Source organism: Argopecten irradians, chromosome 12, assembly GCF_041381155.1.
Source record: "Argopecten irradians isolate NY chromosome 12, Ai_NY, whole genome shotgun sequence".
Lineage (NCBI taxonomy): Eukaryota > Metazoa > Mollusca > Bivalvia > Pectinida > Pectinidae > Argopecten > Argopecten irradians.
In genome coordinates, this window is record NC_091145.1 from 32,476,160 (window position 1) to 32,503,262 (window position 27,103).

The 27,103-nt window shown below is 36.6% G+C and overlaps 1 protein-coding gene across 1 annotated transcript; it reads left to right on the plus strand.

The window, feature by feature from the left end:
- LOC138304623 (tRNA (guanine(6)-N2)-methyltransferase THUMP3-like) lies at positions 1–26,855 on the plus strand. The gene is made up of 9 exons (XM_069244791.1): positions 1–203; positions 3,793–3,870; positions 5,481–6,304; positions 16,703–16,772; positions 21,866–21,981; positions 23,958–24,045; positions 24,698–24,711; positions 25,234–25,357; positions 26,334–26,855. Exons 1-9 carry the CDS (start codon positions 9–11, stop codon positions 26,517–26,519), a joined length of 1,695 nt encoding a protein of 564 aa, XP_069100892.1. The 5' UTR covers positions 1–8; the 3' UTR covers positions 26,520–26,855.
- Positions 26,856–27,103: the final 248 nt, after the last annotated feature.

Sequence of the window (27,103 nt, forward strand, 5' to 3'; positions counted from 1 at the left end):
GATTCAAAATGGCGGCACCCATGGAAAACGTGGCTGGTGAAATGTCAGCAGACGAAAAAGAAGTTTACTGTCAAATTGAAGCCACTGTACCCACTGGATTTGAGACCACAGCAAAGCTCGAAGCTCTCGAACTTTTCCAGACAGAAGTAAAGATTGCAAGAGGCCACATAGTCGTCAAAGTTCCGATTAAGGATGTCAAGAAGGTAAACCGGTTGAATCCAACACAGGTTGGGCACATGTAAATTTATTGCTATTACAGCGATAATCGATGTATGGCTATAATAGTTATTTATAGTTATACAAAACTGACGGTAAACAACATTTTTGAAGATAAAAATGCTTCCGCTCAAGACCGACCCCTGAAACTTGCAGTGGTTGTTTATAACGATTATTCAAACAGTTTTGATGAGGTATAATTAAGCTAATTAAGTTAATTATTGCTCTATTGTTTCGAACGAAAGTGGTTGCATTGTATTCAAATTATCCTTATACACATTTCCTGTAAGTTTCAGGAGTCAGTTTTGAGCGCAAGCATTTTTATCTCCAGAAATGTTGTTTTTTGCTAGTTTTGTATAGCTATAAATAGCTATTAACTGAAAGGGTGAAACAGAAAGATGTTGATAAGACTTTAGTTAAAGAGATGAAAGAAACAATTAAAACACTTGAAAGTGAAAATGCAGTTCTTAAAGAACAAGTAGATGAAGCATTAGAGGGCCATAAAAAATCAGTGTATTTCATAACGGAAAATATGATGATGCTATTCGTTTAGTGTACATTGACTTGCTGCAAATGGGCGTGTCAAAATGTTGTAAAGTCTGTTCTGTCAAACTTGATGCATGTGGAAATAGATCGTTTACCGCAAAAAACACTTGCAACTCTGCTAACAGTAGAGGCTCAAATCCTGGCACAGGCACAGGCAGCAGAGGAAATTCTCCAGTGTGAAAATGCAACACTGTATTTAGATGGCACAAAAAACATTTCGAGGAATACTCAGGTTTTCAAATTTCTGTTGGTGGGGGCCGCTCATTTTCACTTGGTCACCAATTAATAGCCACTGGAGACACTGACAGTTACATAGATGCAACTGTTGATACTATTGAAGAACTGGCCTCTGCTCTAACAGATGATGAAAACGAAAAGAAAAAATATGCTATGAACTTAATGATGAAAATCAAAAATCTCATGACTGACCGTCACATAGTCAATAAGTGTTTGAAAACTTAAGGAAACAATATGGAGAGGAAATAATTGACAATTGGGATGCTCTCAAGAAGGATGAAAAAAAAAAACTGCTGAGGTGAATGGCCTGTTTTGTGGCCTTCAAGTTATCATTAATATGGCTTCTGCATCACTGAAGGATCTGAAGGATTTTGAAGATCATAATGAAATAGTGAACAATTACAATCAACAGTCAGCTGCATCAGAGTTGATCAGAGCATGTGCTAAAGCTTTCATGGTAACTTCTGATGATGAAAAAAGTGGAGATGCTCTCGAGTTCAAACATTTTTTGGACTCAATGGAACAAAAATTTCACACTATAACTTTCAAGCATAACCGGTTCAGTGTGCAATTTCATGATGCAGGTGCTATGTACTTTCTTTGCAACGTGTTCTTGAATACCTTTCATCGGGTAGAACAAGCAAGTGTAATAAACTGCTCACAGCTATCCACAATGCATGTGAAAATGAAAAAATCCTATTGGAATGTCGTGCCCTTGGACTGCTTGGGAAGTTGATTTGTTGCCCTCTTTGGAGATTGTTGGAAGATCAAAACATCCAGAGGATTTCCTGAAAGGAAATCAAACTTTTCGAGGAGCTTCCATAGACAAGGATGAGGTATATGAAAAACTCATCGAACCAAATGCTCAATATGACAAAGCCACCCTTGAAGCTATACAATCAATATGTCGAGCCATGTTGCCAGTTATAACAAGACAGCTCGAGGATCAGCTTCCAGGAGGAAAATATAATAATCCTTCAGCTGGCCTTGTCCAAGAGACCTCCACAGCTCCACTGACAAATCGGCTGTCAGAAGCTGATTTCAGCGACTTGGATAGGTCGGTAAACCAAGCTCCCCAAAAAGGCAAGACGAGTAGATCAGGCACCATCTGTTACAAACGAAACAAAACAAAAGAACACTTAAAATCATTGACAAAATCAAAGAAAGAGAAATATATGAAAATAGCTAGAAATTTAGAAAAAGAGAGAGCTGCACGAGATAGTGTTAAGACTTTGGCTGTAAGAAAGCAGAGGTTACTATTACATGCAAAAAGGATTGAAAAGAACGAGGCTGCAAAACAAAAGAAAGCAGAAAGAGAAAACAACACCAGAGAAAAATTGGAATGTGAAGGAGTATGGACATCCTACAATATATTGTTTCAGAAAAATTGGATGGGCTGTCTAGAACAAGAAAAGTTCAAAAAATAAAGGATCAAATATTAGGACACAAACTGATTCTGAAATCTAACCTTTCTGAAAATCGCTCTTTTCTTGGACAAAAAACAAAAGGAATTTAACAGTAGTTGCAGAGCAACAGGAAAACCTTGTTGCTATCATTAATGAGGTTTTCCAAAACCACATTCCTGATACTGTACATGCGATCAATTCCATCGCTCCTTTGGCCCCAGTTCACACTGTACAGAAATGCCAGATGAAACATGTTTGTAAACATTCTAAATCTGCAAAATAAAAAAAAAATAAAAACAGTTGCAGTTGAAAAATTCAAAACTGGCACATTTTATGCAGTTGCATTTGAACACACTTGGTACCCTGGTGAATGTATTCACATTGAAAGTGACACTGAAGCCACTCTGAAATACTTAATCCATAAGGGGTCTTTATTTCAGTGGCCATCAAGGGAGGATGTTATGGTGACAAACATCAAAGCTGTGTTGTGCGAGACCGAGATCAGTCCTGTTTGTGGATGGAGACTGGAATGTCACAAATCGGAGATATCCGCAATTTTCAAGGATCACTAAGATGAAAAATAATTAAAATGATTAAATGCAAAAGGTTTCTTTACTTCATCTTGCAGTTAAAGGAAATACACAAGATAATTTTTTTTTTGAAAATTGGTTGATATTTGATCAAATTATGACAGTTTCTTTATTTTCGCATGCTCGCGAGCTCTCGAATGTCAATAATTCCACATATTTGCACGTGCATTTCAGCCTTATTCACACAAATAGTAGTTTTATTTCTTATTCATCTGGTAAAACTTATTGTGGTGAATCTAAAATGCCACCATTTATGCTTCTAGAATGGGAACTTTTTCAGATACATATAAATGAAATGTCCCATTTGTTACGTTTTGCACACAAATTTGCCTGTCCCGCTGTGAAAATTTCTAAGACCAACATAAAATTTTGCAACTTTGGTGGTGGCTTACATTAATCATTTAAAAATTAAAATTCTAACTGGTGTTTTATTTTAATGTACATGATGGTTTCTCCCATTTTAAAAAGTTTTAACCATAGGAAAGGCTTATTTATTTAAATATTCAGTTCAGAAATAGCTTTTCAGAGCTATTTTCATCGAATTTGTGAGAAAAATCTAGGAATTTTCATGTTTGGGCGACATTCAATTGGTCATAATTTTGTCAAATTAGGATTCAAACAATTTTTTTTTCAGTTTTGCATATTCTATTGAAATAATGATAGTATTTAAGCATTTCTTATAGTCTGATTTTTGTGTGGACTCCCTAACGTTGCATCTTCAACGGCCTTCTCAGTGAACATTCCATGATTTGAACGCCCGATGATACCCACGTTTTAACTTTCATGTCTACTTGTAGGTACTGGAATTAGGATGTGTGGACAACTGTTTTGTTATCATGACAGAGATAAAGAAGTTTCCCTTTGCTGATGAAGAAGTAAGTAAATTAAGTTACCAGAAAGTCTATCTAGGTTCATAGATCACATCAATGATTTTATGGGCAGGATTTAGTGGCATAGATCAACATTTGTTCATCAATTTTACTTTTAATGTAAACAATGCACATGTATTTAGCTAACACATTTTCATATTTACCATGTTTTACATCATTAATATAATTCATGAATACATAAATTCATGATTAAGTGTTTTTACTGACAAGATTTCACGCATTTATGTATAATTTTGCAAAAATTTGAACTCATATACATATAAGCTCTCAAGAAATTGTGTGAAAATTTGTGTCTCATGAAGATTAAGTGGTTTATTGTATACGTTTGTATTTGCATATCCATGACATGCATATATACATAATCTTAAATGTATCATGTGAATCAGATATCAATTTGAAAGCACTTTGTAATGGATATAGGTAAGATTCATTGAAATTTGATGACATGAATTTCAGGTTTTAAATAAATCTCCAAGAACTGAATCATGATATTGCTTAAATGAAAGTTCTACATGTGCTAGAGAATGGCAAAATTTGTTTACTATCAGAAATGCAACTTAATGTCTGCGTTCTGCATGTAATGTGACCCCTGGGAAATTACATCTCATTCTTAAAGAGGATTTCTTTCCTAGATCACCCATACTAATATGTATGACGAGAGCTAAGTTATAATTCTCGTTTTACCAAGCCATACATTAAATATAGATTACTCCAACTCGTCGAAATGTCTCTCTCTGATGGTGTTTTAATTGTCCTCTTGATTTCCATTAAACAACAAAACAAGACAATACAAATGGTAAAGCTGGAATGCCACAGTTCTGATGTGGATCAGTTACGTATTTGTCCTAATAAATCTGGAAACTTACCTGTCAGCTATAAAATATTGTTTGATTAGACAATAAAGAAAACATCTGGACATTATAATGCAATGTTTCTACTGAACTTAAAGTTTAATTAATGTTTCACAAAACAAAAAATCAATATAAATATGAAAAAATGATGCTTATTCAATATATTGTCATGAGAGACTTTGAAATTAACTTAATTTTTTAAAGCATACAGATGGATAATGATTAATAAGCCGAACCTCGTAGACAGTATAGAGCCATCAAAACATGGCGAAAGTACTAGTGAAAGTCGCTGAGTTTTATTTTTATATATGTAACTCCATATGGATACATACTTTTTTCTTGACCTATACGTATGTATCTGGTATATATATATAGACTATCGTATATTGTCAAATTTTCATAACAGTTTGCCTCTTTATCAAAAACATGTACTGTGACTGATATGTTACCATTTTGTTTTGTGTGCTCTTGATAAAGGGTCAGACATGCTTTGGATATTTGACCATATATTTTGTCAGTTAGGATTACATGGTACTTACCTTACCCCATCAGGCCATGTTTATAATTTATGTAGCTGTGTTAGCTGATTGAACGTATTGTTGGTATTACTTCTTTAATCCACCTGTAACATACATATACACATACTCATTAATAACCTTGTTTAATAGCCTTCATCAGTTGTATAGCTTTCAGCTCGTTGTCTGTCTTATTTGTTACCATAACGAAAAATCTTCATATTTCCAGATGAAGTGTATGTCTCAGCTTCGGAACCTAGTTCCAGATTTGAATTGGGACATAGGACTTCAGGCCTGGAACAAAGTTTATGATTTCCCTCACTCTATTGCGTCTCGCCCCGTTGTCATACCAGCTGATCTCGGTGAGCCAATCAGCACTAAGAACATCTTCAGACCAAAGAAAGCACCAAAGGAACGAGACCCAAAAGATACTCGAAAGAAACTTTGGACAGCAAAACGCAAGGATAAAAAGAAACGTAAGGTAGATAACGTCTGGTCTGAAGACAATGTTAAGATAGAGAAAGGCAAAGATGATGTTCAACCTCAAGAAGGTCAAGGTGATAGCCAATCAGATAAAGCCTTTACGTCATGTGATGTAGATTCTAATATCGCAGATAAAGCAACTACAGAAGGAACAACTTCCAGCGACACTGATCAAATGGCCGCAGATTCACAAACTGTGGAAAAAGCTGGAGGTGAACCTCCACTGGCAGCAGTTACAACTCAAATAGAAGAAGGACCCTCTAAAAAGCCCAGGGTTAAAATAACATCCTGGGATCCAAACATGCCAGCATTCCGAGTGACATGTAAAAGAGCAGGCGCAAATCACCACTTTGATTCTATGTGTGCAGCTTCTAATTTCGGAGCGGCCATCAATAACTACTTCAACTGGAACGTAGATATGATAAAGTTTGACATTGAGGTAGTGTTAAATATCAGTGAAAATGACATACGTGTGTGTTTGGCCCTGACTAGGGGTAGTCTACACAAGAGGAACATTGTCTCCTTTGGACCGACCACTCTGAGGTCTACAATAGCTTACAGCATGCTGAGGTAAGTACCATCAAATGTCATAATTAGCTCTGTTTTGCATTCAATTCCATGATGAAAATGGTGTATTAAAGTTCAAGTCAAAGAGAGAGTTCAAATTGCCTTCTGGAGTCCAACTGTATAAGAATAAAGAGAGCGACCTTTGGATTCAGGTCTTGGAGCAAATTACATATGTAAATGTACTTCATGCAGGCCTCAAAGTAGCACTTTGGAATGACTAGCCAAGTGGGGAGTGACCTCTAAATTTTACACGCCAAATGTTCTCAAGCGAAATTTATAAGTTTCATATATTGATTTGATGTGTTAAGAGCTTTATTGAGACACCTTACACTATTGAGCAAGCAGATTCACATGTACAAGTATTAAAAACATGAAAAACATAATTTGTATTGGTCAAAACTCTTTTTATTCAACAACTGCAATGTCCCACTAAACAGCCTCTGTACTTCAGCTTCCTTTTTGTTTTAAACCATTTTTCAATCTGTTTACATTTCTATATACGGTAATATAAGTAATTTATATATAAATGTATAGTAATTATCAATATATCTCAAATTTATTCAGTTACTAACTCATATTTCGCCGATTAGGGTTATAATATTTGATTTTAAATTGAATAAATTGGGCCTAATACCTCAGGCAGTCATGTACAAGCTTCCAAGAGTCCGTTTTTCGTTGCATATGTCTACCAGCGGCTTGGAATTTAGTTCTGGCTTTGCGATTCTATACATGTATGCATTGACGAACTTCATGTGCATATGTTGCATTGTTTTTGAATCACATTGTTTGCGTTGTTTGAAAGTTGTGTCCGACTACTTTCGTTTGAACTTGAAGCGATAACAGTATCATGAATGTCTTACTGTATTTCTGTGTCACACAAGCGTCTGTCTCTTTCGTAACAATCAGTAGTTGGACACAAAGTCTGTTTTGCCGGCCATTGATTAATTAAAGATGCTCCACCGCTGACAATTGGTAATTTTTCACTATAAAAAACATGAGCAGACGATTCAGTATTTTTCTTCCGATACAAAAGTTACTTACTTTACACCATTACCACCATTGAAAAGTTTGAGCTTCTAATTTTACTTCAAGTTAAAAATATGAAAAAATAATTAATTGCATCCCGAAAAAATCTGTGGTACTATATCCTATATGAAATGAAGTACTGATTGCGCATGCACCAAAGGCAAAATACATTATTTTATATTTTTTTTTTTGTGTTAATTAAACATACTTATACACGATTAAACACCAATTATTGTTCAAATGATGAATATCATTTATGCTGTGTCGGTGGTGGAGCATCTTTAATAATCTGTTCACACATCTTTCAAAACATCGTACCTTCGTCATGTCTTAGCCACAACATTCGTTCAGCCATGTCGAATGGTTTGCTTCCTGTCGATGTATTGGCTTCAGTCCTTTTTTTCACATGAATCCCGAGTCAAATCTGCCATTGTTCTCTGTTTGTTTTGACTTTTTAAAGCCAAAACAAGTCAAGGGGATTTGCCCCGGCCTTTTTGCCGCCATATTGCTACTGATACACGAGGTAGGGTCATCAAGACACTTTACAGCAGGCAGTGATTATGCTTTTAAGCGCTTTTCTGACACAGATAAGATATGTGTCACTACTAAAAGAACCGAACCCATGAAATAAATCCGGAAATATAAAGGAATTTTTTACTCGCCGTTTGGCGATATATCATTAATTTTAACTCGCCTTTGGGAATATTTACTCGCTTAAGCGAGTAAATTTCTCTCAACTTTGAGGCCTGTTCATGCATAGTTGTTTAATTTTGTGGGACAAAATTTTGCACTTTCTTGTTTTAATACTTGTTCATTGGTAAAATGTTAAAATGGGCTTTGTCAATTTTGAACGGTGACCTATTTTTCTTGTCAATCTTTCCACTGTATTTGTAAGTATTTAAGTTAGTGTAAATTGCCATGACTGTTAATCCTCCGCAAATAAAAGCTTAAGTAGCATTACTAATGATATATCAATAACAACAACAATCAAAATCATTGATATGTTATGAACCAAGCTTTTACTTTTTAGGTCATCTGACCCGAAGGGTCAGGATGACCTATAGTCGTCATGTTTCGTCCGTCGTCGTCCGCCGTCCGCCGTCCGCCGTCCGCCGTGCGCCGTGCGCCGTCCGCCGTGCGTTAACATTTCACATTTTGAACTTCTTCTCAAGTTCTACCGGTGCGATTTAGCTGAAACTTGCATGAAATGATCGTGACATGGTCCCGACAAAGTGTTGTTATTTTTCGGGTCGATCTGAAATCCAAGATGGCCGCCACAGCCGCCATCTTGAAAACACATTTTGAACTTCTTCTCAAGTTCTACCGGTGCGATTTGGCTGAAACTTGCATGAAATGATCCTGACATGGTCCCGACAAAGTGTTGTTATTTTTCGGGTCGATCTGAAATCCAAGATGGCCGCCACAGCCGCCATCTTGAAAACACATTTTGAACTTCTTCTCAAGTTCTACCAGTGCAATTTGGCTGAAACTTGCATGAAATGATCCTGACATGGTCCCGACAAAGTGTTGTTATTTTTTGGGTCGATCTGAAATCCAAGATGGCCGCCACAGCCGCCATCTTGAAAACACATTTTGAACTTCTTCTCAAGTTCTACCGGTGCAATTTGGCTGAAACTTGCATGAAATGATCCTGACATGGTCCCGACAAAGTGTTGTTATTTTTCGGGTCGATCCAAAATCCAAGATGGCCGCCACAGCCGCCATCTTGAAAACACATTTTGAACTTCTTCTCAAGTTCTACCAGTGCGATTTGGCTGAAACTTGCATTAAATGATCCTGACATGGTCCCGACAAAGTGTTGTTATTTTTCGGGTCGATCTGAAATCCAAGATGGCCGCCACAGCCGCCATCTTGAAAACACATTTTGAACTTCTTCTCAAGTTCTACCAGTGCAATTTGGCTGAAACTTGCATGAAATGATCCTGACATGGTCCCGACAAAGTGTTGTTATTTTTCGGGTCGATCTGAAATCCAAGATGGCCGCCACAGCCGCCATCTTGAAAACACATTTTGAACTTCTTCTCAAGTTCTACCGGTGCAATTTGGCTGAAACTTGCATGAAATGATCCTGACATGGTCCCGACAAAGTGTTGTTATTTTTCGGGTCGATCCAAAATCCAAGATGGCCGCCACAGCCGCCATCTTGAAAACACATTTTGAACTTCTTCTCAAGTTCTACCAATGCGATTTGGCTGAAACTTGCATGAAATGATCCTGACATGGTCCCGACAAAGTGTTGTTATTTTTCGGGTCGATCTGAAATCCAAGATGGCCGCCACAGCCGCCATCTTGAAAACACATTTTGAACTTCTTCTCAAGTTCTACCAGTGCGATTTGGCTGAAACTTGCATGAAATGATCCTGACATGGTCCCGACAAAGTGTTGTTATTTTTCGGGTCGATCCAAAATCCAAGATGGCCGCCACAGCCGCCATCTTGAAAACACATTTTGAACTTCTTCTCAAGTTCTACCTGTGCGATTTGGCTGAAACTTGCATGAAATGATCCTGACATGGTCCCGACAAAGTGTTGTTATTTTTCGGGTCGATCTGAAATCCAAGATGGCCGCCACAGCCGCCATCTTGAAAACACATTTTGAACTTCTTCTCAAGTTCTACCAGTGCGATTTGGCTGAAACTTGCATGAAATGATCCTGACATGGTCCCGACAAAGTGTTGTTATTTTTCGGGTCGATCCAAAATCCAAGATGGCCACCACAGCTGCCATCTTGAAAACACATTTTGAACTTCTTCTCAAGTTCTATTAGAGCGATTTGGCTGAAACTTGCATGAAATGATCCTGACATGGTCCCGACAAAGTGTTGTTATTTTTCGGGTCTATCCAAAATCCAAGATGGCCGCCACAGCTTCCATCTTGAAAACACATTTTGAACTTCTTCTCAAGTTCTACCTGTGCGATTTGGCTGAAACTTGCATGAAATGATCCTGACATGGTCCTGACAAAGTGTTGTTTTTCGGGTTGATCTGAAATCCAAGATGGCCGCCAAAGCTGCCATCTTGAAAACACATTTTCAACTTCTTCTCAAGTTCTACCAGTGCGATTTGGCTGAAACTTGCATGAAATGATCCTGACATGGTCCTGACAAAGTGACCCCATATGTAATTAATTTTACTATTGCCAAGGTAGTCAGATGACCGTTGTGGCCCTTTGGGCCTCTTGTTATTGTTTCAAGAGAAATAACCATCATCACACCTATTTGAAATACAGTGAAACCTGTCGTAGCGACCACCTGTGTCTACAGACCACCTGCTTAATAAGACCACTCTTTTAGGGCCTTAAATAACCAATGTCGACACATTCAACCTGTGTATAAAGACTTCATGGCTATAAAGATAACAAACCATTTTCTTTCTGTCCTTTGAGTGATCTTTATAGATAGATTTGACTGTAATTTAGTTGAATATCTTTAGGATAAGTTCGGTTATTAGGTCATCTGACCCGAAGGGTCAGGATGACCTATAGTCATCATGTTTCGTCCGTCGTCGTGCGCCGTCCGCCGTGCGCCGTGCGCCGTCCGCCGTGCGCCGTCCGCCGTGCGTTAACTTTTCACATTTTGAACTTCTTCTCAAGTTTGACCAGTGGGATTGAGCTGAAACTTACCTGAAATGATCCTGAGATGGTCCCGACAAAGTGTTGTTATTTTTCGGGTCGATCCGAAATCCAAGATGGCCGCCACAGCCGCCATCTTGAAAACACATTTTGAACTTCTTCTCAAGTTCTACCGGTGCGATTTGGCTGAAACTTGCATGAAATGATCCTGACATGATCCCGACAAAGTGTTGTTATTTTTCGGGTCGATCCGAAATCCAAGATGGCCGCCACAGCCGCCATCTTGAAAACACATTTTGAAATTATTCTCAAGTTCTACCGGTGCGATTTGGCTGAAACTTGCATGAAATGATCCTGACATGGTCCCGACAAAGTGTTGTTATTTTTCGGGTCGATCCGAAATCCAAGATGGCCGCCACAGCCGCCATCTTGAAAACACATTTTAAACTTCTTCTCAAGTTCTACCGGTGCGATTTGGCTGAAACTTGCATGAAATGATCCTGACATGGTCCCGACAAAGTGTTGTTATTTTTCGGGTCGATCCGAAATCCAAGATGGCCGCCACAGGCGCCATCTTGAAAACACATTTTGAACTTCTTCTCAAGTTCTACCGGTGCGATTTGGCTGAAACTTGCATGAAATGATCCTGACATGGTCCCGACAAAGTGTTGTTATTTTTCGGGTCGATCCGAAATCCAAGATGGCCGCCACAGCCGCCATCTTGAAAACACATTTTGAACTTCTTCTCAAGTTCTACCGGTGCGATTTGGCTGAAACTTGCATGAAATGATCCTGACATGGTCCCGACAAAGTGTTGTTATTTTTCGGGTCGATCCGAAATCCAAGATGGCCGCCACAGCCGCCATCTTGAAAACACATTTTGAACTTTTCTCAAGTTCTACTGGTGCGATTTGGCTGAAACTTGCATGAAATGATCCTGACATGGTCCCGACAAAGTGTTGTTATTTTTCGGGTCGATCCGAAATCCAAGATGGCCGCCACAGCCGCCATCTTGAAAACACATTTTGAACTTCTTCTCAAGTTCTACCGGTGCGATTTGGCTGAAACTTGCATGAAATGATCCTGACATGGTCCCGACAAAGTGTTGTTATTTTTCGGGTCGATCCGAAATCCAAGATGGCCGCCACAGCCGCCATCTTGAAAACACATTTTGAAATTATTCTCAAGTTCAACTCGTGCGATTTGGCTGAAACTTGCATGAAATGATCCTGACATGGTCCCGACAAAGTGTTGTTATTTTTCGGGTCAATCCGAAATCCAAGATGACCGGCACATCTGCCATATTGAAAACTCATTTTGAACTTCTTCTCAAGTTTTACTGGTTCGATTTGGCTGAAACTTGCATGAAATGATCCTGACATGGTCCCGACAAAGTGTTGTTATTTTTCGGGTCGATCCGAAATCCAAGATGGCCGCCACAGCCGCCATCTTGAAAACACATTTTGAACTTCTTCTCAAGTTCTGCCTATGTGATTTGGCTGAAACTTGCCTGAGATGATCCTGACATGGATCGACAAAGTATTGTTACATCTCTGGTTGATCCCAAATTGAAGAAGGCTACTATGACACTATATCTAATTAATTTCCTACATGTTAAGGCCCTTGGGCCTCTTGTTTGAAATAAAATTTGTTGAAGGAAATGGAAAATGATCCTGACATGGTCCTGACAAAGTGACACCATATGAAATTAATTTTACTATTGCCAAGGTAGTCAGATGACCGTTAAGGCCCTTTGGGCCTCTTGTTATATATCAAACCAAAGATGTTGCCTAGTCCAGGTCTCTGTGTGTGATAATGACTAATGGGGGACTATTTGATCGATCATTTACCGTATTCGGCCCAATAAGCGCCCAGGGTGTTTAAAAAATCGAAAAAAAATGCAAAGGTGCTAATAAGAAATTATTCCAAATCTATACAGTTTTGGTCTTTATTTATGCCTGGGCAATTGAAATTGAGACCTCAAAATGGGGGAGGGGCGCTTCAAGGTATGATAGCCTGCGCTTTAACATTACATTCCAGACTGTGTCACAACATTAAGCTTGTGTCAGGCCCAATGGTAATAAACAACACATATATAACAAAACAACGTTTTGTTCTGGTAGGAGAGAAATTTTCTGTGTAAGCTGTCGTGAATTCACAACTCAGTTCAGACACACCTGTCATTTTGAATTAGTTTTACTTCCTGGTGTTGTAAATATGTGGTACTCTTTTATCCTCAATTTGATGACATACACAAGCATGTTGTATCCGCCACTAGACTTTAATACGTGGTTTTGATCATGACCTTAAATTCTTCTGGAATTTTTGCTCTAAAATTGTCCCAAAAACTTCAACTGTAATATGTGCATTGTGACTGTAGACTGAGACATTCAATTGTATAATTTTCATTATAAATGTTTATTAAGTTACAGAAGTAGGCACATTCATATTGTATGGAACAGCTGGTATAGATATATAACAGATATAGGTCTTACGAGAAATAAATTTAGAAGTCTCTGTTACCACAATAGTTTTTTTGTATCACTAAAATTTTATTTTGATTTGACAAAATGCTGCTTTGAAGAAAACAAAAAGAGAATTACTATAACCATAAAGATTTTGTATTTCCAAAGGTATTACTGAATGGAATAGATAATTGAGGTTACATTTATGTTACAAAAAAGTAATGTGTATATTACATGTACCATATTTAACATGATAAACGCCCAGGGGTGCTTGGTGCTTAATAGAACCAAATCAATTTTGGACTATAGTCAAAAAAAAAAATTGCACAAAATTGAATTACTGTTGACGTGGGAATACTGCATAAGGCACAGATGGAGTACTAACCAGACAAACAGAGGAAGTTCCTTTGATCACTGCAGGCACAAATTGAATGGGATAACAGTATGCGTGTGGCGATTGGTCGAGTCTGACTTCATAAGCCCCGCCCCATAAACAACACGGGCTGTCGTGATCACCGATATGTGACGGCGTAGTGACGTGGTCTCTCATAATGCAGTTTCCGTGTAGAACAAATAACTTGATATTTTAATTAACTTTACATTCTGTATAATGTCCCGGTTAAGAACCGACGGATAGTTCAAACACACATTTTTTTCTGGAAAAAAATAATTCTTTAGCTAGTGACAGTATGAACTCGTCAAATGATCGAAGTAAAGTTAAGATTTTTGTCAGCAAATCAGCAATAGGATCCCCAAAAATTACGTTATTTTGAATATTGCCACTAAAATTTTTAATTAATGATCATTATAATGACTTTTACAACAGATAATAACTAAAATGAACAATTTAAGTAATAAATGAAATTATTTGCACTGAAATATTGTGCACAAAACATCACCCCAACGATGTATATTCATACTTATGTACATGGAAACGCCAATGTTTCCTAGGCCCAATCTAGATAAAGATTATCACGTAAAATCAACATTAAAATTCAACATTCTGTCTTTTTTTTGTCAGCCGATCAAGTTGTTTTAATATATATACATGTAAACATGTGCCGTACGCTGGTTTGGACAAGCCAGTTACGCGGGGTCATGTCAGCGAGAACGTTGGGTATTCAGCTCCAGTCAAAACAATCCACTTGTTGGCAATATTTTAATAATGTAAATGTAAATGATACATACTTTTCATCAGTTTAAATATATTAACATATGTATCAAATTTAGACGTAGACAATCTGCAATCGGGGGTTAGACAATCTGACAGTGACAGTTCGATTGTGACCTAATTTTACGAACAGAATGTTAACATTTTCAGCAGCAGTTTCGTAAATGCAACCGACTAAATTTATAATTAAAAAATATGTTTAGTTACGAAATATAGGACTAATAGTTAACTAGATTTTCTGTGGTTTACTGCCTGTAAATAATTACGGACGTCGATGAAGAGTCTAGGCCTCTATCATGAACGGTGCTGTTTTGGGGCCTTGACTACATGCATGACTTCTGCTACCATATACATAATTAAAGTTACAAATAAATGCTTATGTTAAAAGAGAATTCATCTTTCATGTAAATCAGCAAAGTGTGTACTTTACCTAGAAATATCCTGCTTTATGTCGCGTAATTCAGATATGTATCGGCACTGAAACTGATTTTTACGGATTTGAACTCGGAAAGTTCGAATGCCCATTTTTTCTGAAGCTCATTTTGGGGAAAATGGGCATGTTTATAGAAATGCATCAACCAATAAAAACAAGCGCTGCGTTCCCAGAATAAATTAAAGATGCTCCACCGCCGACAGAGCATAAATGATATTCTTCATTTGAACAAAAATGGTGTTTAATCGTGTATATATATGCCTAATTAAAACAAAAAATAATATAAAATATTTTATTTCGCCTTTGGTGCATGCGCAATCAGTAGTTCATTCCATATAGGATATAGTGCTACGGATTTTTTTCGGGATGCAATTAATTATTTTTCATATTTTTAACTTGAATTAAAATTAGAAGCTCAAACTTTTTAACTGTGGTAATGGTATAAAGTAAGTAACTTTTGTAACTGAAGAAAAATACTTAATCGTCTGCTCCTGTTTATGATAGTGAAAAAATACCATTTGTCAGCGGTGGAGCATCTTTAAACCCACTCGTGTGTATAGATGCACAGGTAACTAGTCCATCCACATATAGAGGAAGTAATGCAGCCGTGCCTTTCAAAGTAATCTTGCGTCCACAGTAAGTCATAAACCAATATGCGGAAGAAATCAGAGAATCTTACAGTTCTCATATTTTCAGTCTGTTTTTAATTGGAGGCAAGTGAAATTGAAGCCTTTCATCGGTGGGGGCCTGGGACTGATGGATGGGGCTCATATTGGGTCTATACAGTACGATTGATGCTTGTGATCAATTGTTTACGTGGCTTTTCTTTCAGAATGACCACTACCTTTAGCAGTGGTGATTTTAAGCATACATATTGACATTGTTGTATAACAACTTAAAGTTGTATGGTCTATCACTTTCGCTCTTTTTGTCATAGTGAAATTCTTTAAGTATTATACACATTTTTCCCCGTCTGTTCGAGGTTTAAACTTTCTACTTTTACCACTTTTTATAAAGTTGCAGCACTGGAAGTATTTTTAATTATAAAAGTAAAAAATCTTTTTAACGTGTACACATTTAAAATAGCTTGGAAGTATCCGAACTGTTCCGATCTATTCCGATCTGTACTGGTGTTGCCGATATTGAGCACGTGATACAGCTCGGGAGGTTCCGATCTATACGAGTTTCGCAAATGTCGGTCACGTGATGCAACTCGGTCTTCCGATATTACCCGAAAGTTTTAAAACATGGCATTGACTGTAGCGGTTCTTTCAAAACGTGTGATATTTCATGCGACATTACCACTATGTCAACAGTATATTGGTGTTTTCATGGATCTGAACCATCATATATAGGCATTCTTATTCACACATTGTATGTTTTATGATAGTTTGTGATGGTGAAATTTACAAGAAATTCAACTTTAAACTCAATGAGCGCCCTTGTCTTTATAAGCACCCTTCTTTAGGCCTGAAAGTCATTTACCTTGAATTAAAAACTGACTGAAAATATGAAAACTGTAAGTTTTTTTTATTAGATTTCTTTTGCAAATTGATTATGGCTTACTCTGTGCAATAATGTTGTGAAATGTTCTATTGTCCTTTTCAATGTTTTAAAGAACCCTGTGCGCTTATTGGGGTGAATGCAAGTACTTTAAAATCTAGATTGTGTTGGTCAACTGAATTAAATTCTTTCTCTCACTGTTTGTTTTTTCAGATTATGTGAAATCAAGCCAGGTGATGTTGTATGTGATCCTATGTGTGGTACAGGGAGCATTCCTATAGAGGTGAGATTGGTCAACTGTCAATGGGCAGATAACTTCTTAGGGGAGATAACCCTCATCATTAATCAAAAGGGAGATAACCATCAAGGAAATACAATTGTTTTCAACTACCGAAGGGAAGATAACTGCTGACTTGAGAGCATTATTGGGCCAATTGGTCAATTTTGGCCTTTTATCATAAACTATAAACTTCAAAGATATACACTCATAAAAGACAAGAACTGCTTTGTGGTTGTTGATAATTTTATGGCAGTGCCTTGGTTTTTTTTTCATACTTATACAACACAGATGTAATATGCACAGCCAATATGTATGTTTGTTGAGTATTTCTACAAGAAGGCTGATGTTTTCTCTTGACACTGTTCATTACCATCCCGGAAACTGCCCATAAATACCGTTTAATAGATTTTGTCGTGATTTAGTGACACCAACCTTTCAAAAACATATACTAACATATACTTGTCAGCGATAATCTACTATAAATTAATAACAGTGACATTGCAGCACAGTGCTAAACGCATTTGTTTTGTGTAAACTTCAAGCGGCATATCATACAAACTCTTGCATCGGTCATGATATTCTAAGCATCTGATCGCCTTCGGAAACTACCAGAACAATGCAGTGCAAATCAGGTTTATATAGTCAATAAAAGAAAGTGACAAAGCGGATAACTTTTAGTACCGCCACACATTTAATTCATTTCACATCATCCTAGGTACTTAGTTCTGATATATATTTTCAAAATTACACAGCCTTGCATCTTATGACAAAACTAATAAAAAAACATTATAAAATCGCGGTTCCCGCGTTCCCCAGGACGGGGGGGGGGGGGGGGGGGGGCGCAAACATGTCTTTTTGCCCCCCATTTTCGCCGACTAAAATTGCTTATTTGAAAAAAAAGGGTCCTGCACATTTTTCATATTTCATTCTAGAAAATTTTCCGCTGCGCGACGCATTTCCTAACACGTTCAAGCACATAATGTCAAACCTTAAATACAAATGTAGTCAAAATTCAATACACGGAATTAGACTAAAAATGTCAATCAAATGATTCTATGTACTATTTAAAAATGTCTCTTATAAGATCAATTTGTTTATGTCTTAGCAAGACATTTAATTCATTTTTTATGTTACACAACCATGTGCCGATGGTGTGAAGCCGGTGTATTCAGATCGAGTAGGGTTGCATAATGTTTTGACGACACAGGTATCATTTCTAAATGCAAGTAGCTTTAAATTGAAAAATTACCATGTTAAGAACACTTTATAATCATTAAAATACATCGTAAAACTCATCTCAGCCATTCTATATCGTGATTTTTTTCCGGGGGAGACCCCCGGACCACCCCAAACACCAAAATCGCGCACTTTCGGGTGCTTGCAAAATCATCAAAATACATTGTAAAACTCATCTCAACCATTCTAAACTACAATTATATTTTTTCCCGGGGTCACCCTCAGACACCTAAAACACCAAAATCTCACGCTCACACGCTAATTTGGCCAATTTGCATATTCGTTAATTTCCTTTTAGCGACCCCAATGTCTATAAATGTGTACAAGGATTAAATTTACTGATATATGTAAAATGTACATAAAGCATTTATGGTTAGGAGTTGAATTAATCTCCTCCTGTAGGTGCGGCGGCGGAGGGTGTTACAAAATATTGAGGACCTTTGCCCCCCCATTACGTTTCATCTTCCTACACCACTGATGTATCAATATCAATATGATAATAAATTCACTTCTATGTAACAAAGAACACACTTAACAAAGTTCAAAGTAATTTCTGTAAGCTCTGATGAAGTAAAGTAAGGAAAGTATTTATGACAATACACCAAGGGCGTAAACAATTTCCTTGCAATAGTCCCAAGGATAATGAGAGAAAGTGCTATGCACACCTGTTGCTGAGGATGATTTCATACTGGAAATTAAGGTTATAGCTAGCACTTAATGTCTTTTGACACTCTCTGGTACATACATATAATTACCATTTGTCTTTCATGAGGTCATAGATGTTTCTTAGTTCTCTCAGTTGTTGGGTATTTATTACTTGTGACATTATTTATTCTCTGTCCTGCCTTAACATAAATAACCAACTGCAGTTTAGTTTAGACAATGTTTCAACCACTGATCAATACATTCACATTTCCCCATGGTAACATGACTTTTAGCACAGAGCAGGACATTGTTGCGGAAGGTTTCTTCCTCTTATGTAGTGTAACACTTCACTTCAAAACAAGGTCGCATAATCTTTCAAAAAATGAAAGGTTGCTCAAAATGCTTTGAATTACTTGGCATCAACTTTTAGCACCAATTCCAACATCGTCAATCTTTTCTTGAATGCTGAAAAATTAGTAGACAGTGTTGTTGAGTGTGCATGGTAATAGGTTTACCCTTGAAGAATTTGGTTGCATATTTCATAACAGCTGTTAAAAAGTGGAAGCCTGTTAATCTCTAGGGAGCAAGTCACAAACTCAGAAATGAGGGAGGAATTAGGGGGATAATAGAAAAGTGACAAATTAATGGCTGACTGGTGATTGGTGGAAATTGCTTTGGCAACATTTCTTATGAAGTGTCCTTCAGCATCTTAAAACAAATTTAAGTATGTCAAATTTTAATGAAATAATGGATGAGCCTTTCTGTCACTGTGTTGCTATCAGGAAAAAATATGATGATGTGTGGGGTTTCAGTTTGTTCTTCAAATGTGATCACAAAGACTATCACATGATAAAAATTGATGACCTTGGCTAAGAGAGTAAATAAAAACAAACAAACAGATGAAACATTGAAAAAATGTTTTTTAGTGCAAGTGTTCTCGCTCTATTATTTTCTTTGTCAGGTGTAGAGTCTGTGTACATCCGCTATATGCGCAGATTCCAACTGCGCACACGATACTGGAAGTCAGTGTCTCATACCGTTCAATAAATTTCGCCGTGATTTTAGTGACTCCAACCTTTTAAAAACATATGCTAAGACATACTTTTAATTGTCAGCGATAATCTACTATAGATTAAGAACAGTGACATTACACAGTACTAGTGCTAAACGCATTTGTTTTGTGTAAACTTCAAGCGGAGTATCATACAAATTTTTGCATCAGTCACGGTATTCTAAGCATCTGATTGACTTCAGAATCTTCAGGAACAATACAATGCAAATCAGATTTAAATAGTCAATAAAAGAAAGTGACGAAACGAATAACTTTCAGTACAGGCCACATATTTAATTTTTTCATATCATCCTAGGTCCTAGGTATACGTTCCACTATCGCTTACTAAATCCTGTGACCATAGTCCATATTTGCTGCATTTTTAAGAAATATTTCTAAAATCACACATCCTTGTGTAAGAGAAACAAAAAAGACAATATAAAATATCAGTCTGGGTGTCTGAGCTCTAGATCTAATGTACCCCAGAAAGGCGTTCAAATATGGCACAGGGTAAGTCACCACGTGCACAGAGATTGGACAGTGTTCTAGCGGACCACTAATTTGAACAAAGAAACAAGTTTATCGTATCAATATCTATATAATAATAAACACACTTCTATGTTACAAATAACACACTTAACAAAGTTCAAAGGTATTTCACATTTTAAGTTCTGACGAAGTAAAGGAAAGTATTTATTACAATACACCAAGGGCGTAAACCATCTCCTTGCAATAGTCCCAAGGATAATGAGCGCTACGAACACGGGGACACCTGTTGCCGAGGATGATTTCATACTGGAAATTAAGGTTAGGAAGTAGTTAGCGAGCACTGAATGTCTAACAGACATATTTCTAGTTTATTTTAGTCAGAGAAAAAAAAAAACTACAACAATGTACAGTTAGAATATTCTAGAGTTGGTAATTTCCTGTGCAGCAAAAAAAAATAAAAACTATTGATTAAAAAAATTATACCACTACATTTGTAATTGAAAATTTTGACCCTAATGTTCCTCAAGTTTAGAATTATTGCTTTTGGTCTTTGATTATAATGTTGACATTTTGTCATAACGTTATACAAATATTTTCTTTGGCCGCAGTAAGTAAATACTGTAGAACATCTAAGGCATGCCCTGTGGCTGGGGTTACCGATTTCTGTTAATGATGACACCATGATGGATGCCAGCTCGCCGCTGATTGCTCTCAACATGAAAATTCATTCATTTATGTCCTCCTTTCCTTTGACTCTATGAAATGTTGCAATCTATCTCCATGACAACTAAGTCAACCTATATAATTTCAACTAAAAGCTTGGTTTTCAATTTCCCAATCAATGCTATAGTGCATGCGAGAGTGCCTTCTTACGACCTTGACAAACCTTAAAATTTGTATTAAAAGTTCTTTGTTGTTAGGGAAAAACAAAGGCTAGGGAATTCAATCAATGTGCAATATTTTAGAAGTGTTCATTAGCAACACTGGTAATTAAATGATAAAAGAAAATGTATGATTTTAATAGTGCATGGTTCTTATTCTGACGTATTCGCTTTGAATTTCATTGTATACAGTCATTTTGATGAGAAATGTGCGTCAGACAAGTCCGACTATGGGAATTCTGTACAAGGTAGAATTATTAACACTAACAGCTTTGCAGTGGATTTATATATTTAAGATGTAGGTCACTGTTACTATAGATAGAAATGAAATTTATTTTATTTTCTTTTGAGATACAAATAACATTTTCACCATGGCCAATTTTTGGAGTATTTTCCACACATGTGTTATGAACACAACTTTTTGCCATGAATTTGCAGTCCTTCCTTGTACAATCAAAACCATCTGAACTATGTAGTATCGATTCAATGACACAGATATTTTGACAATTTTGCTTCAAGAGATTAGGAGATATTATTCAGAATATGTCATGAGTACTCATTCATTTCAACTATAACAGCTCTGTTTCACAAACATTCTTTAACTTTTAGTAGTTCCTTAACTTAAAATTCCTCATTAGATAACATTACAGTAGTAAATTAAAAGGAAAAAATACTTCAAATTTGTAATGGAGAATTTCATGTTAAGGAATTCCTTAATTTTAATTGGCCCATAGTGAGGATACAACATATCTGAACTGACAATGTCACTGTTTCTTTTGTATTTTTTCTTTCAGATGGCTCAAGGTTGGAAAAATAACTTTGTCATTGGTGGGGATGTCTCAAAGAGGTTCTTAGCCCGAGCTGTGGAAAACATAGACAATGTGAACAAAAAGAGGGCGGAGAAGGACAGGTGGGTTTAAATAGTGTCTCGGGGGATGTGGGCCTTTGTGCTGTCCTTTCATTCTCAGTTTCTCAGCAATATCACTTGGCCAGATATATGGGTATAAATGCATTAGGAATTTTCTCTGCATTTGTCACATTTGGCTAATGGGAATAATTCATGTACCATGTGATACAGTGAACTGCGTTCAAGCGTCCGGATTAGACTCCTCCCTCAAATGCTGTAACATTCTGTTACGACAGCCAATGAAAACTCTTGGAAGTTGCCTCGATTGGTTAGACTCAATGTGGTGTAGCGCAAACAATGTTGACTTCAAAGGGATCTACTGATTTGACTTGGTCACACCTTTGTACCAAAGATTTGTTAGCATACACTTGGCGATAAAAAGGTTTCAAACATGTTTTTGAAATCAATCGTACCTTATAACCATCGAAAGACAATACCACCATATCTTGATTGATTCGTAAAACGTTCCCTGTAACATACACGGTTGTAGCTGTATATATAAGGCCAAAAATATGTATGTTTAGATATATGGCTACTATTTATCAAGAAAATGATTAAATATTAGTGTCTTCCACTCTTGGCTCTTTATTTAACATGAATAACTGGAGATTTGACGAAGAAAGAAGATATAAACAGCTCAGATTGGCCTAGAGTAAAGCTATTAATAGGAGTATCCTTTTAGGTACAGAAAGAAATAGGATCGGGGCTAAAAATAGGGTCGGTCGGGTAACCCTAACCAGACATATTTTTTGGCTTAATTTAGATGTTACATCCGGAAGCAGAATCTACATCCACCTCTGATTGTTAGTTGTATGAATTGTAATAGTAATTTTTAAAAGTATGCTTGTAAATATGTAAATTTCTATTCAAACCTATTATAAGTTGTGCTAAAAAACACTCTATTTTAGTTCAAGAAAGCATAATTTGACGTTTGGAATCACAGGGACCTGGCACGAATTTTTTTAACCGACAGTATACATATATATATAGACTATAATATATATATATATATACTGTTGGTTAAAATTTTTCGTGCCAGGTCCCTGTGTTTGGAATACACATGTACATGTATAAAGTAACGACTCTCTAGCTCATGTGATTTCAAATAAAATAGTATTGTAAAGTTGAGATATCAAATTCCAAATTTCCACTCATTTTAACCTGTGACTATCGCTATGTACATGTAGGTCATGACTATATACATGCATGTAATGCTGTTTTTATTTTACGATTTTGAATGCCAAATTGTTGCGGTATTAATGATTAAAATTGTGTACGTTTTTGAATGTGTAACAAGCTATAACAGGTAAACTCCGCCCTCAGTTAGATTATCGCTGTCACTAAACTCCGCCCACGATTTGACTGACGACTTCCCGAGCCGATAAACGCGCATACGACTGGTTGAAACTATTCACGTGATTTGTGGTTTGAACGATCCGAAAGTCAATTCCGGACGCTTGAACGCATTTCACTGTACCTGAAAACGCTTGTGTGGGACTATTGTTTCTATTGGTGATGGAATGACATCAAAAGACAATATCCCACGCTGACGTCATTTCAGCGGGAAGATTACAAATAGTTATGTGCCATCACCACTAGAGATTCTAGTCCCGCACAATCGTCATCTATCACGTGCTACGTGAATACGTCCCATTACATGACTACATGTGCATAATAATTTTCTATTAATATGGACTTAGGTAATTATCAGATAGTGGCGTGTTAATTTGAGGACAATATAACTTTCCACCTTTATATCTGATATTTCTCGGATCTCTGTGAAATATTTCATCAGATTTGAAGCTTACGTTAAGAGTCATGTACAGGAGCAGTGTGACTGCTTTTACAGGAAATTTTAAACTGTACATATTTAAACTTTAACAGGGAAACAGTGTTTGAAAACATACAGGTCTAAAATTAAAAAAACCTCAGAAAATTTGCCAGTTTAAATGTCTTAAAATGAAGCTTTTATATAACAGCGGAACTGTGGCAGCAGACTTGATTCACTGGAACGCCAAGAAACTACCACTGAGGAATAATTCTGTGGATGTGTTCATCTCAGATCTGGTAGGTAACAATTAAACATTAATGTGGTGATGTTTGTATTGTTACGGGATGTGATTTAAAGTGAAGTGCATGTTGATTAAAGATGCTCCATCGCCAAAAGAGCATAAATGATATTCATCATTTGTACAATAATTGGTGTTTAATTGTGTATATACATATGTCTAATTAACACAAAAAATAATATAAATAAATTTATTTTGCCTGTAGTGCATGGGCAATCAGTACTTCATTCTGTATAGGATATAGTGCCACAGAAATCTTTTCGGGGTGCAATTAATTAATTTTTATATTTTGAAGTTGAAGTAAAATTAGAAGCTCAAACTTTTTAGTGGTGGTAATTGTGTAAAGTAAGTAACTTTTGTAACCAAATAACAATACTAAACTGTCTGCTCCTGTTTTTGATTGTGAACAAATACCATTTGTCAGCAGTGTAGCATCTTTAACTCATTAGCATTATTTAAAAAGAAACATAGAAGGTAACTGGAGAATTCATCTGACCTTCTAAACTTGTTACTAAATTATACATAAATGTGTATTCAGCCTTGTTTCCATAAAAAATTTACAAATGCATCAGATTTTGTGGTTAGCGAGTTTCACCGAGTAAACGTTGTTCAATACGACCATTAACTTCAGTATGTATGTTGTTTTGCAGCCATTTGGAGTACGGTATGTATAGTTTCTTACATATCATTGTTCAGAGAGTTGCTAAATTCCATGATTTTACAGTAACCAATGATTATGTAATGTACAAAAAACATTTGAAGGGAAGAAAACTTAAAAATACCATCAGTTTTGTCTGCTATAAAGATAGATGTCTAGAATCATAGTACTGATAATTCTGGCTCATTTGGTTAACATTTTATCGGGGCAATATTGGCTTAGTGGTGAAGGTATCCCGACATATAACCATGATACCTTCACTCTTTGTTGTGAATTCAAATCCCACGTGGGGCAGTTGCCAGGTACTGGCCAGACGGTGGTCAGTAGTTTTTCTCTTGGTACTCCATCTTTCCTCCACCAACAACACTGGCTTGTCCTTAAATGCCCCTAGCTGTCAATAGGACATTTAACTATTAAAAGCAAACTCATCTAGATCATAGATTCTAAAAATCTTTCTTGTATTTCACTCCCGAGATTATTTATCAGGAGCTGAAAATTTCATTAACTTGAGATTTCTCTTCGTTACAGGATGGGGTCGTTTGCCAAGAACTGGAAACTGTATGCTGACTCTATGGAGGAGATGGCTAGAGTGTGTACTCCGTCTACGGGGCGGGCCGTCCTCCTCACCCAGGACCAGAAGTGTATACATAAGGTATATAACCTCCTCATATCTATGACTCCAGACCTGACTGGCATCTTGTTATGTCCACTGCCATAAAATGGAGAGGCATATAGAACTCTTATTAAAATTAGCCATGTAATTCTGCTCCACGGTGATGCTCTTTCTTTTGTGTACGAAATCTCCGGTGTAGTTGATTTTCTCGGAAGTATAAACGGCAAACAATGCATTCCGAGATGTTCCCATTCTAGGCCAGAGGTCATGCTGAGGTGACCTGTAACGGGGAGTTGTTAGATCTTGTGTTAGAGCGTAACATAGGGCATCGTAGTGGAGCGAAATTACAAGTCTAATTTTAATTAGATTGATGCATAAAGTAATATGCATATATCTCTCTCAGGTCTTGTCTTCTCTAGTCTAGATTTCAAATGGAGGTTGGAAATTTAGGTTTTTAAATTGTTAAACTAATTTAAAGTGGTTTGTTTTTGTGAGTTATGCATAAAACTTTTTATGATCTGCAGCGAATCTTATAGGGTAAGGGTTATATCATTTCATATGGCATGTATATCTTTCTTAGTCATCAATTTTTATCCACAAATTGATATTATGATTATGCAAGACGTATCATCTGAATATGTCAAAGGCCTGTATTGCTTACTGTAGACAAAGTTATTTTTGTGGTTTCTAATTTGGCACAATCATACTTAAGGACTTTTTCACTGTGTATTTAATTTCACAATTTAGGTTTCTAAGGTTATCTTTAACATTTTCTTCACAATTTGAATTCATTTTCGCAATTTCATTGGTTTGTAAAATATAAGAAAATAAGTTTGATTATACAGTAGCAGTTTAAAAAGAATAGATGCCATTATGGTTCATTCTTTCAGAATTCATGACACATTTATAAAACTTCTGATTTTACTACCTCACCTCCGCCCTATTAGGATCTTATCACTTTTAAATTCTACTTTGCTAAAATCTGTATTTGTTATTTCCCTGTATTGTCTTTCAGACTATGTCTATGTTCACCAAGTACTGGACTAGAAAGGCTACTGTAGGTATTAACCAGGGAGGGCTGGCCGCCGCCGTGTATGTTCTGGTCCGTACAGCCGAAGCCTACTGCCACGAACCAAAAACAGACACTGGCAGTTCTACTGGGGAGAAACCACAGGTCAAGCTATCTGAGAATAATTCATAAGCTATAAGGACTCACTGTGATGACACTGAATATCAATGCATCTATTTGTGTTTCTAGTGTATGATTTCATTTATTATGTAATAATACCTGCATTTGATTTTTCTGCCAGCATTATAAACAGTTCAGTGTGAAATTATGTAGTTCGTTGACCATTGTATGATGTTATGGTGATGTATACTTTTATATAAAGTATTAGAATTATCTGAAGACATTATTTATGTTAGGTTTTCCTTGTGTGACGTTTGTGTACCAGCAGTATGGTATTTGTGAGAGTGCTGATGTAATGCTTGTCAGCAGTTTATCTTGATAGGAAATAAATAATGTTTTGTTTTGTCATTTTGAGTTATTTCTTTTCTGTTCAATGACCGAAGGCTAGAAGCTTATATCAGGTAATAAATCAGAATCCTAGCATTTTAAGAAGGGTTATAGAGATATCTATTTCAGAGCCAACAGTATACTAATCTCAAGTGATCATATAGGTTTCTCATGATTTATCTTCAAATGGCAGATTAGAAAAAAAAGGAGAAAAAAACAGAACTTATTCATCTTCCAGAAACAGATAAGTCATGATTTATATACATGTA